At 35.6% G+C, this 16,274-nt stretch overlaps 2 protein-coding genes and 1 long non-coding RNA gene across 5 annotated transcripts; 2 read left to right on the forward strand and 1 right to left on the reverse strand.

Moving 5' to 3' along the window:
• The first annotated feature begins 2,543 nt into the window (after positions 1–2,543).
• On the forward strand, positions 2,544–6,410 carry LOC140832324 (UDP-glucuronic acid decarboxylase 2). The gene is made up of 7 exons (XM_073196278.1): positions 2,544–3,365; positions 3,451–3,598; positions 3,677–3,756; positions 5,157–5,240; positions 5,333–5,407; positions 5,830–5,922; positions 6,067–6,410. The coding sequence occupies exons 1-7, from the start codon at positions 2,784–2,786 to the stop codon at positions 6,280–6,282; spliced, it is 1,278 nt and encodes a 425-aa protein (XP_073052379.1). The 5' UTR covers positions 2,544–2,783; the 3' UTR covers positions 6,283–6,410.
• A 152-nt stretch (positions 6,411–6,562) lies between these two features.
• LOC140832309 (uncharacterized) lies at positions 6,563–9,326 on the reverse strand. 3 transcript variants are annotated; one of them, XM_073196251.1, is made up of 7 exons: positions 9,210–9,326; positions 9,016–9,056; positions 8,619–8,643; positions 7,869–7,943; positions 7,439–7,543; positions 7,102–7,221; positions 6,563–6,892 (listed from the first exon to the last, which is right to left on the reverse strand). In XM_073196251.1, exons 2-6 carry the CDS (start codon positions 9,018–9,020, stop codon positions 7,105–7,107), a joined length of 327 nt encoding a protein of 108 aa, XP_073052352.1. In that variant the 5' UTR covers positions 9,021–9,056; positions 9,210–9,326; the 3' UTR covers positions 6,563–6,892; positions 7,102–7,104. The 3 variants fall into 3 exon arrangements, with proteins under 3 accessions (XP_073052352.1, XP_073052368.1, XP_073052359.1); XM_073196267.1 differs by having other exon boundaries at positions 9,216–9,287; XM_073196258.1 differs by having other exon boundaries at positions 9,163–9,285.
• Positions 9,327–12,838: 3,512 nt separating this feature from the next.
• Positions 12,839–15,260, forward strand: LOC140812752 (uncharacterized). Its single transcript, XR_012113745.1, has 3 exons — positions 12,839–13,223; positions 14,730–14,912; positions 15,029–15,260. It is a non-coding gene; the product is annotated as an uncharacterized lncRNA (long non-coding RNA).
• Positions 15,261–16,274: the final 1,014 nt, after the last annotated feature.

Raw genomic sequence — 16,274 nt, forward strand, 5'->3', positions numbered from 1 at the left:
GGCGATTGTTGGAGTATAAAATGTGCCGCTTGAGCTGTTGTACGTTTGTAACGATTTGAGTTATACAATTATCACCATCCACTATACTTTTTATTAAAGCGGCAAATATTCTCTCTTAAATCATGCATACGTAAATGTTTATTTCTTAATTTAATTTCCCCAAGATGCTAGACACGACCATATTGAGATTCTTGTTTGAAAACGGCTTCAATGATAAAAAAAAAACACAATTGAAAGCCACGTTAAATAGAATATCTAATGTAACTTCCATGAAAAGATAGCATTTGTAACAAATGTTTGGTTGAATTGTTTTGCATACAAATACAGTTCAAGTTATCTTGTACTATTCTGATCTAAAAATAAATAAAAATCGATAGTATTCAATTGATTCATTCACTGTATTCTTTTTCAGCAGTACCCTTAACTGCTCTCCCTTTATATCCTCAGTTTCTGACTTGAACATCGGAGGAGTTATTTCGGGACATCTTTCCGGCCCTCTTTCAATAGTCTTCTTCGTGATTTCAGGCTAATATATATATATATATATATATATATATATATATATATATATATATATATATATATATATATATATATATATATATATATATATATATATATATATATATGACAGAGAGAATATTATTTATTACCAATTAATTTTTTGTGCTGTCAATATATTAAATTTATAGAAGAGACTGGAGTATCAATTTTCAAGTGGTTAGGACAGAATAGTTTTCCTAGGCTAGCTTAGGTTGGAACATTCATTTGCTATAGTTTTTGCATTGATTCATGTAATTTTTTTTTTTATCAGTATATGGGAAATAATTGAGTAGTTTTATATTCAATTTTCAACTTCCTTTGTTACGAGTGGATGTGTAACAACTGGAGAGTTGTTGGCCTAATAATTTTTTTAAAAAAGTTTTTTTTAATTGATTTATGTAATATATTTTTTGGCTTGAGTTTGAATCCACAGCGACGTGTGAACGACGTTCCTCCTAGGCTCGTGGCTTTGATTAAATTTTTAATGAATTTTTAAATTGTTGAAAAATAATATAAAATCCATAGATTAAAATGTGAAAAACCAATAGTTTATACATCCCAACTTAAATTGAAAAGATAAGATAATAATAATATTATCGATATACTTGGTCTAATTATATATAATTTAAATGTTTTAATTGATTTCGTATTTTAGAAAAAAATATATTAATTTCCTACATTTCTCGTCCAATTATTTTAATTATCTTGAATTTATTTATAATGATATTCTGTTTTATTAATTGAATAATTGAAACTCCACTGATTAAATTATGAAAATAGGAAGAATTGTCAGTATAACAATGTTTTATCTATTAATATTAAATACATTCTTTAAAATTAAGCTCAAATTTTATAATATTCGACTCGTTAGTTCGTGAACAAGTTTCTTAATAGGCATATCACTTAGCCCTCAGATTATAAAAATAATACTTTTGATATTTGATTTATAGATTTTATATTTTTACTTATGAAAAATATAGAAAAATCTAAAAAATTTATATATTAGAACAGAATTGTAAATTTTAATCTCTAAATATAAAATATAATTTCTAATGAATTCAACTAACATTTAAATTTATATTTATGAAATGTTTAGGTTCAATAAAAATTCCAATAAGCTCGTTAGTTTTGAATATATATATATTAAATGAAATTCAAGCTCGACTCGATTATAAACGAGTCATACTCAAAAGTTCAGCTCGACGGAATCACGTCCCTACATTGAGTTGCTTAGACATGAGCCACCCCACCCCATTTTTACGCAAGCACGAGATGTTCTTTCGATAGAGGAGAAAAACGTATCATCCCTATACAAAGTCACGTCCAAAATTTTTTCTTAATATATTGTTACCAGCAGCTTCAATAAGAAAATATATTAATATTTTAAATAGGTTGCTGCAATTAAATTAAATAATAATAAAAAAAAGTTGGAGAAAGTAGACTTTTTATTATTTTAATTTTTTTTTTGTCTTGAAAAGGAGCGTTCAAATTACTCAAAGATCTCACCCAATTGCATTTAAGTAGCTTTCATTCTATTGACCAGCTTTTGGTGGTTGATTGGACGATTGTGCCCCTCAGACTGTAACAGATTATTTGCTATTCCTCCCGTCCCGGGTTAACTTGAGCTTTTTTTTCAAAATAATGCTGGTTTTTTGTTTTTGTTTTTTCGTGAAATTGAACTCACTGTCTTTTTTTTTTTTTTCGAAGCGGACGGAATTAAAAAATTTTTAAAGATAGGAAGTCAAAATTTTAAGCAAACCGAGACGTATTCGTTATTTTCGGGTCGATAATATATAATTGCATGACCGTTTGTAAATGGTTTGAGCATCCACCTTTTTCCAAAGTAAAATGAGGCAAATGAGATGCTATTTATACAGAGAATATATTAAAGGAAATTTATGAATGAATATTTGTTATTTTTTCATGGAACAAATATTGAAAATCTCACCATTTTAATTTTCATTGGGACAGTGTCAATAAAGGTAAATAAATGGGGGCCGGCCATCGGAGGGTAATTACGTAATAGCAGCCAGACCTAAGCTTCCTATTAAAGTGCTGCTTCTCAGACTTACAATCGATCAGACGTCAGTCGCATCCACGCGCCGCCGACTGAGAATATCCGGTGGGCATTCTTCTTCTCAATCAACACACGTAGAACCCACAGATACATTATAATCCAAAATTTTCTCGCATTCAGAATCTGTCACCCATTGACTGCGATTGTTCTCGTTACATTGCTCATGGCTTCAGAGTTAATATTCCGAGGTCACGAGTCGCAGCCCGTGAGTGATGCCTACTCGCCGAAGCATTTGCCCGCCGTGGCTCGGCCGGTTCGCTACATGCTACGCGAACAACGATTGGTTTTCATGTTGGTCGGCATTGCTATCGCCGCTCTGATCTTCACCTTCTCCCCTTCGTCCAAACCCCTCTCGCCGATCCATAACGCTCACATTTCCTCCTCCTTGATTCATCCGCAGCCACACCGAGTCATGTACCAGAACAGGCACATCGCCTCCGGATTCGTCGGGAAAATCCCACTCGGATTGAAACGTAAGAGCTTGCGGATTGTGGTCACAGGCGGCGCCGGTTTCGTCGGGAGTCATCTGGTCGACCGGCTCATAAGCAGAGGCGACAGTGTGATCGTAGTGGACAATTTCTTCACCGGGAGAAAGGAGAACGTCATGCACCATTTCGGGAATCCGAGGTTCGAGCTAATCCGACACGACGTGGTCGAGCCACTGCTGTTAGAAGTGGATCAGATCTATCATCTCGCTTGCCCCGCGTCGCCCGTTCATTACAAGCACAACCCCGTGAAAACAATCATATCCTTGTCTGATTTTATTTTAATGAATTAAATTTCGTATCACATGCACTTAATGTGGGCTCCTTAATCTTGGATATGTGCACAAGACCAACGTGGTCGGGACATTGAACATGCTGGGGCTGGCGAAGCGTGTGGGCGCGCGGTTCTTGCTGACGAGCACCAGTGAGGTTTACGGAGATCCATTGCAACACCCGCAAGTCGAAACATACTGGGGCAACGTCAATCCGATCGGTGGGTACAATTTCGAACAATATTTGATTTTGATTTTTAACGTTTTGGTACTTTGATTCTGACAAGCAAATAACACAGGTGTCAGAAGCTGTTACGATGAAGGAAAACGAACAGCTGAAACGTTGACCATGGATTATCACAGAGGTGCTAACGTGGAGGTACCTACCTCCTCCTTTTTTTTTTTATTCCACACACTTATTATTATATATATATTATATAATTACTCTCCCCACATATATAAAATTTTTCTCTATCATATAAATTAAGAAATTATTGCAAATAAATTTTATATAAAAATTATATTTTTTATTTTACCTTTGTTGAATTAATATTTTGATATGATATAAACGTAGTATTTATATTTGGGACGAAAAGAATTTTATATTTTTTTGGATATGTTTGTTCTGTTATTTTTGTTTGTTGAATTAATTGCGACGCCTAAAATTAGAGATGTGATGTGGGACAATTTATTTATTATTAAGATTCAAATGTGTGTATAAGATGTTAATGTATTTATCATCATTAAATATCACTGACATTTGTTTGGCTTTTTAAATTCCTAATATCATCACTGATGTATAAATTATTTAACAAGTCCAAGTGCGTCTTTTTTTAGTTATATATATAAAATACATACTTTGTAAAATAACATTGTCAACTATTTTTTGACGGGGTAATATTGTCAACTATTAAACATATATTGTATCACAAAAACTCATTTCTATTTTGATCATTCAAATGAAATATTATTATTTATTATAAATATGAGTATGATAGACACGTCTCACGAAAAGATCAATAAATCCGTCTCACGAGAGATCTACTCATATTTATTGGTATCTTAATTTATTGATTGTTTTAATTTTTTAAAAACGCCTTACTTTAGTGTAGGGATGGCAATGGGCCGGGGCGAGAGCGGGTTTGCCATTACCATCCCCATCCCCGAATTCCTTCCCCACCCCCATACCCGCCCCGATCCCCACTTTTTCGGGTTCGGGGAATCCCCAAACCCGAAACTTCGGGGATCAACTTCCCATCCTCGTCCCCATATCAGTTTCAAAAATATTAATATGACAAGACGACGACGAATTCGGAGATTTTCTCAAACCAAAAGTTATTATTATCTATTATTATTAGAGACACTATTAATATTAATATCAATATCAATATTAATAATAATAATAATAAGATTATTAATATTTTAAAAAAACAATATGATTATTATATTATTAATATTAATACTATTATTTTATTATTGAAATTATTTTCGGGGTGGGTTCGAGGATTTCGGGGATGGGGATAGTAATCCCATACTCGCCCCGAATTACATCGGGGATTTAAAAAAATCCCCGAAACCGAAACCGAACCCAAACCCGAAAAAATCGGAGATCCCCATCTCCGTTTCGGGCTTTCCCCGCGGGACCTTAAACCCGTGGAGAAAGTTGTCATCCCTACTTTAGTGATGGCTATATATTTAAATTTGATATATAAAATAGTAATAATAATAATAATATTTGTTAATTATTGATGCTAATGAAATGAGAAAAAAATGTAACAGGTGAGGATTGCTCGAATCTTCAATACTTACGGACCTCGTATGTGCATTGATGATGGTCGTGTTGTAAGCAACTTTGTTGCCCAGGTAAATAAGACTCGTTATCTCTCGTGTCATTTTTTGGTCGAAACGAGCCAACTTTGAAAGCACAAATGACTCCATCTCCTGTCCCGTGACAGGCTTTGAGGAAAGAGCCACTCACTGTTTATGGTGATGGGAAGCAAACAAGAAGTTTTCAGTTTGTTTCTGATTTGGTAAGCATGTTTCTTGAATGACTTCTGTGGGCTTTTCAGATTAGTTCTCTTACACCAACCGACTACTGTTTGATTTTGAAATGTATTGTAAAATAATAGAAAGCATCGTGCTTTGTTTTCAAATTAGCCGTGACTTGGCTGTCTTTTATGGTGTCTTATTATGGCCAAGTGAGAATCATACTTGTTTTCTTTCTATTATTGTGGATTGGTATAGCCACCGCCCTTCTCTTTAATTTGCTTCTTGAGGCGATCTTATTTACTCTAGTAACTCGTTTCTTTGCTTTTTCTTTCTTACTTGAATGGCTAGGATCTAGCACAACCTAGAATTTGATGATCGGTGTCGTATTCCATAAAAGCTTTTTCAAGATATACCATGCTCATAAAATCTAGAATACCTGTTTTATACGTGTTCAAATTGTTAGGTGGAGGGCCTAATACGATTGATGGAAGAAGAGCATGTCGGGCCTTTCAATCTTGGTAACCCAGGAGAGTTCACCATGCTTGAACTTGCTCAGGTATCTCGATCTCGCTAACATCCATCTTACTCTTTTTGATCATCGAGTCTTCATCTAAGCTGTAACAAAATTGTACGCAAGGCGTTGGGTACGTACTGACAATCTAAAACAGTGTTATGAAGTATGGTTTAATTGGGGATGCAGGTGGTTCGAGAAACCATTGATTCAAATGCAAAGATAGCGTTCAAGCCTAACACAGAAGATGACCCTCACAAGAGGAAGCCTGACATCACCAAGGCAAAGCAGCAGCTGGGTTGGGAGCCCAAAGTGTCGCTGAGACAAGGCCTCCCTATGATGGTCTCAGACTTCAGGCAACGGATATTCGGCGGCCACGAAGACAAAAGTGCTTCTTCCCATTAAGTTCTGAAACTTTCCAAATTTCCTATTTCTATCCGTCTTTGTACCCGGTTCTTTTTTAAATCATTCAAAATCACTGTATGATTTTTTTCATTGAACTTCAATGATATTTGCACTCTACCTTTATCGACGAGGCATTAAATACCCGCACGAAATTTGGTGGGTTAAAAAGTTTTGTGACCGGGTGTATAGTATCACTAAGTACAGAATCCTTCTATAAAAACAAGAAATCATACATACAAACTCAACAAAGCAAAGCTACAATGTTATGACGAAAGGCAAGTTCAACCCCAAATTGTGCACATAATTCAACTCAAAACGTATTAAGAGCAGACAACGAAAAGTTACCAAGTCCTGCAGTATCAGGCAACACTCACCAGAATAAGCTAGTCACTAACTACATCTGAAACCAGGTTGAAGTGAAAGTACACACAACACAGGTTGATAGTTCTTAGTTGGGTTACTGAAACTTCGCAAAGTGCATGCAAACAAAGTGAAACAGGCTATGCCTCGAGCTTGGCAAATTGGTAAAGAAAATCATGAAGCAGTCACGTTCGGCTACTAATTGAAGGCTCTATATTGAAATTTCCGATGCACTCTGGTAGTTATACACCTGTATAAATGAAACAAATGAGAACACTGCAACAGCTGAAATGATCGATAGTTTTGACAAATATACAGTTTGGAAAGTGAGCCATAAAATTAAAGTTACTTTAAGATATTTTTTGTCCGACGTTATACCTTATTTTTACTAGGATATATACAAATATAAACAACAAATTGATGGCTCAGAAATAAATTTGTGTTTATGGCAATTATTACCTATCACTTGGGATTTCTGAGGACAATGATCACTGAATCTCCACGGAGAAACATCTTACTAATAAAACGATCTTTGTTAACTGGAAGTGCTTTCTTCTTGCCTTTCCCGGTCTTGGGGACCTGTGCAGCGAAATAGCAATTAGATAAAGCCACTGCCGTATAAGGAACGATTTCATCAATATATTCACTGAAAAATTTTAACAATAATATTTTTTTTCCAAATTGATATCAAACACATCAAAATCAGCATCGCAAATTCTAAACCAGAAGTCAAATCTGTGACAAAATAACAGCAAGCATCTGAAACAAAGAGTAGCTCTTCAAGAAAGGAACCAACCTCAGTCCACATCTCCCGCACATTTTCCAGAACCATGTTGCAGTGGCGGTCAAATGCCCTCACATGGCCAAGGAGTTTTTTGTTATTCCGGCAATTGATCAACACCTTTCAGCCAATAAAGGACAAGTCAAATTACTGCAATAAACATATTCAGATAAAATAGCACAAAAAACCTTATAAAATCCCATCTGTGATCCATATCAGCCTTCCAGACCCCAAGGAATGAAAATATTAGAGAATAATTCTATACACTGGGTCAAAAAATATATATGTATACTCAAGGACGGAATGAAGTTTCAGAACAAGAAGAGAAGAGTGATGGTAAAACAGGTAAAGAGTCTTGTTTAGAAACATCTATCAAAATAAAGACATTTATATGTGCGCACAATTTGTCAAGACAGAATCTCATCCTGGTGACATTAATTAATACCTGTGTGTTATTTTTAACACTCATCATCAGAACAGAAAGTGGACCTGTATTGAACTCCTCGTCCTCGTTCTTAACCTGTTAAAAGAAAAAGATCGTGTAAGCAACATTATGTTTCTAAACTCCACTAAACCAGATTATAATTATAAAATAATGCTTATAAGAGAAAGTATGAAATATGAAGGAATTTAAATGCACTTAAAACAAAAATACTATGAAGGAATTTAAATGCACTTCAAACAGAAAACAAGAACACGAGAGCAGCCAAATTAGAGAAGTGGTATATCACAGGTGTTAGATGTTTATAGCCATCACTATCAAGATGAGGGCTGACAGTATATTTACAAACAAGAAAAAGTTGAAAGCACCATAAAGGTGACTGACTTCTTAGCTATAATGTGAGGAAAATAATATCATGCATATTCAGGCTGACAAAAGATACTGTGTATGAATGCATCTGCACCATGTATTCCATCTAATGCCTCTGTTGCAATACTTCATTACAGTGCTAGCATGATTGCTATGGTGAAAATGAATGCTGGGGTAATGTGGGGTGTGAGGGCGAGGATGTCTATTGTATAACAAGTGTCCTCACAAGCACTACAAGGAATATCGTGAATTCCATTCTTTGCTATATACTCGGTGCATGTTCTGTGTTATTAAATGTTAACTCCAAAACATGGATGAACTTCCAAGCTCAAATCAGAAGGATAACATAGTGTAAGAAAAAAATAAAACAGCGAGGTAACTTACAGGGGCATCTTCTTCCATCGGTCGACTGCAGAAACACAAACTAAATTAATAAACTTGCACAAAAATAACTGTACAGCATAAGCAGACAACTAAAAACTGATGAATGTAAGCAATCAATGCCAGAAATCCTCGAATGTTAACCTGACGAACAATCTAGTACTGAGTATAAGTACAACATAATTAAGCATACAAGGGACATGTCTTCTCAATACATATTCATGCCAATTTGAGTCTCCCGTCCTAGGCCGATTTATAGCCCATCTGTACTAAATTTTTGACAAAGTATCGGGTTCAAGTGTAATTTGTCAAACCACAGCTAAAAAAACGTCTAGGGTTTTAGAGTAAAACAAACAAGAACCACAAATGAACCGAATAGAAACGATCCGAGTTAGCGCACCTCATTTTCAGGAGACAAAAGCTTCAAAATTCAAAAAACAACTGCAAGAAGTAGAATTTGTGGTTAAAATCACTGAAAAAAACGTTAGGGTTTAAGAGATGAAGCGAGAATGGGAGAAAATTTAAATCTTAGACATGGGGGACGTACTTTGAACGTGTATGTGGAAACTAAGCTTATGTAAGCTCGTTAAATACCTATACCGAGAAAACGCCGCACTCCGCCTTGCCCGCCACCAGGTAGCTGTTAGGTTGGAGATGGAGCCTCCTCGGCGGTTTAAATTCTCAGCTGAGTTGTTTATATGGGCTTTGATTGGAGCTATTACAAAATGGTAAGCCCAAACAGAAATTAAATTCTTAATTGGGCCAACTACATATTTAATTATATTAAAGCGCACACTTGGGCTAAATGGCCAGCTCAGGCCCGGTATCAAGGTTAAGTCTCAGTACGTGTCTCTTCCACCACATCACATCACTGCAGGTGGGTTTGGCTTCCTTATTTGGATTCAGTCGATGTTGGGGTATGGGGCACTGACCCATTCCATTAATTCCTTGACATGTGTCAAAGAGTTTTTTTTTTTTTTTTTCAGAAGATTTCTCAACCCTTTCCAACAATTATTTTACATGTGTCAAGGAGAATTTTTTTTAATTACACAAACCATGGTTGAGTTAATTCAGAGGCTATTCTATCTCTCCCGTGGTATTTCATTTCGAAATTGAATTCTTCTCTCTGCCTCTCTTCCCTCTCGGAATCCACTGGAAATCTTTCACACCAAGGGAGAGCTCCTCTCGTGAATCCGGTAAGATGAGGCATTTTCACGCCACTGCACATTTGTTGTTGTGTAATGAAGATAAATTTGTTTTTTCTTGTAATGTGGGATTTGGTGAATGAAGAATTTCTGTGTCATTTAAGATATATGTGTTTGTTCATGGTAGTATGGAAAGTTTGTTCATTTTCAAGCCATTGCACTCTCGATAGCATTTTTCATGTGCCGCTGTTTAGCATTTGATTCATCAATAATCTGGGACACTTTCACACACACAGTCCCCTGTACACAGAAAATATTTAAATTTACGGAAAATACTCACACACGGAACACGAAAAATACTTTCACACACAATCCCCTGAACACGGAAATCACTTTCACACACACAGTCCGCTGTTTAGCATTTGTTTTGCCTAAAGTTTTTATTAATTCACTCAAAAATACTTAAATTCATTTTGTTTTTTTTTTAATTGATCCGGTTGGTTGCTTGCTTGAAAATGGAAGATAACAATCAACTGTCACTTGAAGAGGTGGAAGGAGATACCAATCAAGAAGCTGGAAATGTTGAGGTACCAAATGAAAACTCTTTTGTCCATGTTTTAGAGAGTAAATTGGAAGTGGGGCAGGTTGTCAATAGCGTTGAAGATGCTTATTTATTGTATTGTCAATATGCGCATGCCAAGGGATTTAGTGTGAGGAAGGGTGATCAACGATATTTTTCTCATACCAACGAACTTCAATCAAAAGAATTTCATTGTTCCTGTGAAGGTTTAAAAGATAAGAAATGTTCTAGTAAAAGGATTTCAGTTTATCAAAAGCCGGTCATTAGAACACACTGTAAAGCAAAATTGAAGATTACAAAGGAAAAAGGGTGTGAATGGCGGGTGAGTAGTTTTTTTGAAGAGCATAACCATGAGATGTTTGCACCTGATCAAACTCACTTGCTAAGATCGGCACGCAATATATCACATGCAAAAAAGTCTACTAGAAGCTATGGTAAATGCTGGAATATCTGTCTCTAACGCTGTTTTTTTTATGGAAAATGAAGCATGTGGACCACAAAATTTAGGTTTTATTAGAAATGATGCATATGACCATATGAGTCGGTTGAAAAACATATCAAAGTTGAGAATGGAGATGCCACTGCACTTATTCAATATTTTATAAATAAGGGTAATAAGGAGAATTATTTTTACTGGAATGTTCAATTGGATGATGATGATAGGGTGATGAACTTTTTCTTTAGGGAATATAGATGCGAGGTTGATTATGAATATTTTGGTGATGTCTTGTCGATTGATACAACATATAGAACAAATAAGTATAATTTAATATGTGCTCCATTTGTTGGTATAAATCACCATATGCAAAATGTATTGTTTGGCTTGGCCTTTATGTCAGATGGAACTCAAAATTCTTTTGAATGATTGTTTGCAACATTTCTTGATTCCATGAATGGACGTCAACCACAAACTATATTTTCAGACTAATGTCAAGCCATGATTGTGATACCCTTGTCCCACATCGAAAAAATCAAAGATTTAAAATGAGTTTATAATGGCTTATAATGGACTTCTATAGCAACTTGGGTTAATCATTTTCGTAAAGCGATGATGAATACGAAGTAGTTGCTATAAAGGCCCATTGTGCAGTCGCGCAGGTACGAGCTCGGGCTCGGGGCATGACAGAATGGTATCAGAGCCGGTCACCGGCATGGAACACCGGGAAATAAGTGCTATGCGGGGCAAAGTGATGCGTGCATGGGAGACACCTCTTGAACCTGCGGGGCAAAGTGCTACATGACGGGAGCCACCTCTTGAACCTGTAGGAGCCACCTTTAGATTCTCGGTGCTGGTGGATCGAGGGGTCAGGCTGCGACGAGGATGTCGCGTTCTGAAGGAGGGGTGATTGTGATACCTTTGTCCCACATCGAAAAAATCAAAGATTTAAAATGAGTTTATAATGGCTTACAATGGACTTCTATAGCAACTTGGGTTAATCATTTTCGTAAAGCGAGGACGAATACGAAGTAGTTGCTATATGGGCCCATTGTGCAGTCACGCAGGTACGGGCTCGGGCTCGGGGCATGACAATGATGAATGCCATTGAAACAATTTTTCCACTTTCACATCATCGTTTATGTCAATGGCATATCATTCAAAATGCTACTTCACATTTTGGGAGTTTAAATGGTGATTCTGCTTTTAAAGGATTGTGATATAAATGCATGAATCATTGTGATTCTGAAGATGAATTTGAGAGCACATGTAAATATATGATTGAAACATATGATTTGCATGGTCATAAATGGTTGAATGATATGTACAAGCTTAAGGAGAAATGGTTTACTGCTTTTACGAATGGAAGGTTTAGTGCGGGACTTTTAGCTACTTCGAGAAGTGAAGTCACGAACATGGTTTTAAAAAATTCAGGTAACAAAATGAGTTCTCTGTATGACTTTGTATTGAATTCTGCGTTGATTCACCGTGTTCAGGGGACTGTGTGTGAAAGTGTCCCAGATTATTGATGACTCAAATGCTAAACAGCGGCACATGAAAAATGCTATCGAGAGTGCAGTGGCGTGAAAATTCACAAACTTTCCATATTACCATGAACAAACACATATATCTTAAATGACACAGAAATTCTTCATTCACCAAATCCTATATTACAAGAAAAGAAACAAATTTATCTTCATTACACAACAACATATGTGCATTGGCATGAAAATACCTCATCTTACCGGATTCAATGAGAGGAGCTCTCCTATGGTGTGAAAGATTTCCAGTGGATTCCGAGAAGGAAGAGAGCCAGAGAGAATAATTGAATTTCGAAATAAAATACCACGGGAGAGATAGAATATGGGAGAGATAGAGTAGCCCAGATCTGAATTAACTCAACCATGGTTTGTGTAATTTAAAAAAAAAATCTCCTTGACACGTGTAAAATAATTACTGGAAGGGGTTGAGAAGTCTTCTGCAATTAAAAAAAGAAAACTCCTTGACATGTGTCAAAGAATTAATGGAAGGGGGCAGTCCTCGGCATCGAGCGAACCCCTTATTTGCCTCTTCGTTTTCCTTTTTTCTTCCTTTGTGTCTCCAAACTCTTTGATTCAGTGCGAAGCTATGGATGACTTCGTGATTCTTATGCATGAGGAAGGGCTTACGATTGGCGTTCTCATCGAGCGTGGTTATTTTCCCTTAATTTTGTTTAATTTGTTTCACATGTAACCTTTGGGATTGCTAACGGTTTACAAGAAATCTGATACCTCAACTAGCTTTGTACTTTGATCCTGTTTTTGCTCCTATATGCTTTCGATACTGCATGAACCGTTTGTTGATTAGATGACTTTTCCAGCGAAAAATTGACAATATCCTTTTGTGTTTCTATGCCAGGGAAAATCTTCTGCTTCTGTGGATGATACGTTAAAAATAATTTCTTGCAGGTAATTTCTTTTTATATGTTTATTGTATGTTTATATGGATACATTTGCATCAGTAAATTGGATTTGTTTGTCCGGGAAAATCAGAAGATATTGGACGTTCTTAATGCGGAGATGGAGTGATAAGCACGAATTATGTAGCATTTTAGGAACTTTATTTTGTCGTATTCTAGCTTATCTGGCGTTTTTATTCCGAGTTTTGCGCTTTATTCATTCTATTATTGTTGTTTGCAGGTTTGACCGAAAGATGGTTAAAGCAACAAAAAGGAAAGAAAGTCAAGTTGCGCAATACCATGTCATAAATGCCCGGAAAAATAGGAAAATAGCATAAAGAAGTATCCGGACCCCGGACCCCGTGTAAGGGTCTGTGCCTTAGAAGCCGAGGGAAGATTTTGACAGAGTCTACACGGATCCCATGAAGGACTTATACACGGGGTCCGTGTCCAGCGTTTCCGGAATGAATTTTTAACAGTGTCTACACGGACCCATTCCCTGATGTATACACGGGGTCCGTGCCCTTGAGATCACACTCAGATTTGCCGAAGATTTTGTAGAGATTTTGGAGATAAATAAAAAGAGAAAACCTAGATCATGAGAAGGAGTTTTGAACTTTTGGCAACGTTTTGATTCAGAAAAGAATAAAAGGCGACAGCTAGAGCTTGGAGAAAGGAGAGGAAAAACGTGCTTTACACGCAAGATTCGCTCACCATTGCTGAGATTTTCTCCTTTTCTATTTTCTTATTTTTAGTCATGAATTCAAATATTAGAGTTTCTTCGAGTTTTGAATTTATGGAGTAGTTTTTCTTGTGATCGGGACCACGATCGGGAGAAACTTTTGATCATGTTCATTCATTGGATTAGTTGACTTATGAATTGTTTCTATGTTATTGATTAATGTTTGCGTAATTTTCGTGCTTTTAATTTGGTCAATTATTTGTATGTCTGTTGTTCGATCTTGACTCGAAAGAGAATAAATTGAATTTAGCTTCAAAAATATTAATCAACACACGGTTAAATCGACTAGAAATAGTATTCGTTTTCAATGTGCTATTTTAGGCGACAACTGTGATTCTATCATTGAATAATGCGTTTTTGTTTGATTAAATTCAATTAAAAATAATTGGACATTTAAATGAAAATATGATTATAAATTCTAGAAATAGATTTATAGTTAATTCAGAGTATTTTGTCGTGACATCGAATAATCTGTGGTTAATTAATTTCAATGCGCGATAATAATCAAAATTTGGTACCATTGTGTGCTCCCGGTCATTTTATTTAAATTTGAAAATCCCCAAGTTCCAAGTTGTTCTGCAAATTCGATCTTGATCGTTAATTTAGCACAAATTAGTTTAATTCAATTAATTTAAATTATCTTCAAATCACTCGTTATTGTTTGCCTAGGTTAATTTGAATAATTCAATCTTAGTAGTTAAATAATAGTCTCTGCGGGATCGATAATTGGACTTGTCGTCCATTTACTGTAACTTGACCTAGTCCGCTTACTAGAATTTATCCCAACCGAATTCGTCGGTCATGGAGAAAGCTAGGCAGAAAGGATATGTGCCTAAGCATCTCTCAGAAAAAAGCGGAAATAATGCAAAGAAAAGGCTTTGGCTATTATAGGGATTGTTACAACTTTTGGACACAAGAACAACAGAGATGTAGTTCGTAAGGCCTAGATGCCTACTGGTGAGTTATATCATATGTCCTAAAACATGGATCTTTTCTGGTATAAATCACCGGATAAATGAGTCCACGTCTCCTTGCTTCTTGAGATTTGATAATTCAAAATATATTCAATGCAGGTGCTGCTCTGAAGATAATAGAGGAATAAAAAAGCATTTTCATAAGATTTGTGTTAGGAAGGAGGTCTATATGATGCTGATTAAAAATTGTCTCAAGGGTTCCTTAGGCTGCTGAATTTGATTGGTTTTACTCATCAGTTCAGTTCCAATCATGGAGATAATTCAGAGAGAGAGAGATATACAATGAAAATATACAGGCGGATGACTTCATTATTCTTGTATGTTTGAGTTTCCCATACAAGTTTTACTTGTCAAGTTTTATTTTGGTTGTTTGTGTTTTTATCAACATTTTTTATGTAATCACCAACATTCAACAAAAAATTTCTGTTCTTCGAATAGTCACCTTATTTTACTTTGCAAACTCCTATCTATGATACGTAACTAAAATATCATAAACCCGTGAAGTTGATAAATGTTATCCATGCATAAGAATACAAAACAATATTGTAAGAAAAGTTAAACCGCCAATTCTGTAAAAGGTTATAACTATAAAATTAAGTCCGGTGATAACTCACCATCCAAGATGTAGGTTTATGACTCCCTTTATAGACAATATTGTAAACCTGATTCAATCTCAAGTATTGTGCATTAAAGCATCACTTTATTGCTCATGAACTAATGATATACAACAATCGCATCAAGAAGTCAGAGCATCGATAAAAAAATACGGCAAGTTGTAGCAAAAGTCATATCGACTATAAGAAATACAACAAGTCGAAGCATAAGTCATAGATATTACAAACAACAGATAAACCGATAAAAGAATATTATTTATTCAATTATATAATTGACTGACCTATGACAAATGCTAACGATTTCCAAACTATTAATCTGTAATGTTACTCAGTCAACTCCATCTACTAGATCTAGAACACCATACTCAACCATCATAATTATTTCTCAGCGTCCAAGCCAGCCTTCATCACTAGAATAATTATTTCCAATACATGTACTCCCCATCATTGTAAATTCACTGGAGTCGCTCCAGAGTAAAAGGTCTATGATGAGTTGAAAGCTCAATTTTATTAATCATTTAATTAATCTCAATTTTATCCATTATTATATTAATATCATTCCGTTCCAAAATACAAGGGCCCAAGCCACTAAGCATTCCTAAATCTATATAGAGAAACATCCTTCAGACCCAAGGTACATTCTCTCATTTTTTTCAGTTGAGCTCTCCAACTTCATAGGATATCTGTGAACTATTTATTGACTTGATCGTTCGACTGTCTATGTCGGACAA

The sequence above is a fragment of the Primulina eburnea genome, chromosome 1, assembly GCF_022965805.1.
Source record: "Primulina eburnea isolate SZY01 chromosome 1, ASM2296580v1, whole genome shotgun sequence".
NCBI classification, from domain to species: domain Eukaryota; kingdom Viridiplantae; phylum Streptophyta; class Magnoliopsida; order Lamiales; family Gesneriaceae; genus Primulina; species Primulina eburnea.